Source organism: Penaeus monodon, chromosome 19, assembly GCF_015228065.2.
Source record: "Penaeus monodon isolate SGIC_2016 chromosome 19, NSTDA_Pmon_1, whole genome shotgun sequence".
In the NCBI taxonomy this organism is placed as follows: domain Eukaryota; kingdom Metazoa; phylum Arthropoda; class Malacostraca; order Decapoda; family Penaeidae; genus Penaeus; species Penaeus monodon.
Window position 1 is genome coordinate 20,127,804 of NC_051404.1, and position 874 is coordinate 20,128,677.

Below are 874 nucleotides of genomic sequence, written 5' to 3' on the forward strand. Positions count from 1 at the left end.
CCGCATGTGGGCCTCGTTCGACGTGCGCTCGGGCGCCCGGAGGGGGCGGCCCCCGGGAGTGGGCCGCGAGCTGAGGGTCTCGCACGGGGCCTCCACCACGTCACGGAGGGCCTTGTCCCTCTCTCGTCGGGTCGGCCTGGCTCCATCGTGTCGTCTGGCTCGCCGGCTCCTCTGTGCTCCCCCGTCCTGCCAGCGATGGCCCTCCCTGCGCCCTCCGGGAACCCTCTTTCCCTCCCCATGCCCCGTGTGGTGGGGCTTACAAAACCTCGTTGTCCACTTTCGGTCCTTCCTGGGTGTCCGACCCTTCTGCCCTCTAAGTTGTTGTTGTGTGCTTGTGTGGGGGTTTTTTTGGTGCGGTGAGGGGGGGGCCAGGGACGGGGTTGTGGGGAAGAGGGTCAGAGGGGAAGCGCAGTGTTTCTCGTAGTTTTGCGCGCAGGTTTCGCACAGTGGGGCCAATTGGAGGCCTTCGTGTCTCGGGGGGGCGCCGAGGTACCACAGTGACGCGCCGATAACGCCAGGGAACGGGGGGAAGGAATTTGTGGCGGGGTGGGTGAGTGGGGGGGTCGGCAGGGGGGGCCGGATGCCCCTGGGGGGCACTCTCTGCGTCGTCTCGGGGGGTGGCCGGCGGAATGGATCTGGCGTGGGCCTTGGTTGGTTGCGTTGCCTGCCGTGCGCGGGGCCAGTGGCTGCTTCTGTGCTTTGTCGGTCTGTGTTTACCGTGCCTAGTCTCGCTTGGAGGCTTGGTATTCTCGTTGGGGGGGGCCAGTGTCGGGCTGGTTTGTTTGGGGCCACTGTTCGGGTGGGCCGTGGTGGAATGGGGGAATTGGTCCTGGCCTGAGGAGATGTGTCCCGAGGGCCGGCGGGCTCCGGCGGG

The 874-nt window shown here is 67.4% G+C and overlaps 1 protein-coding gene across 1 annotated transcript in view; it reads right to left on the reverse strand.

Annotated features, from left to right (window-relative positions):
• LOC119585352 (serine/arginine repetitive matrix protein 2-like) overlaps positions 1-874 on the reverse strand; it is a 12,031-nt gene that overhangs the window by 1,835 nt on the left and 9,322 nt on the right. Inside the window, exon 3 of the mRNA XM_037934023.1 lies at positions 23-791. Coding sequence (XP_037789951.1) covers positions 23-791 — 769 coding nt within the window. The remainder of the gene's footprint in view (positions 1-22; positions 792-874) is intronic.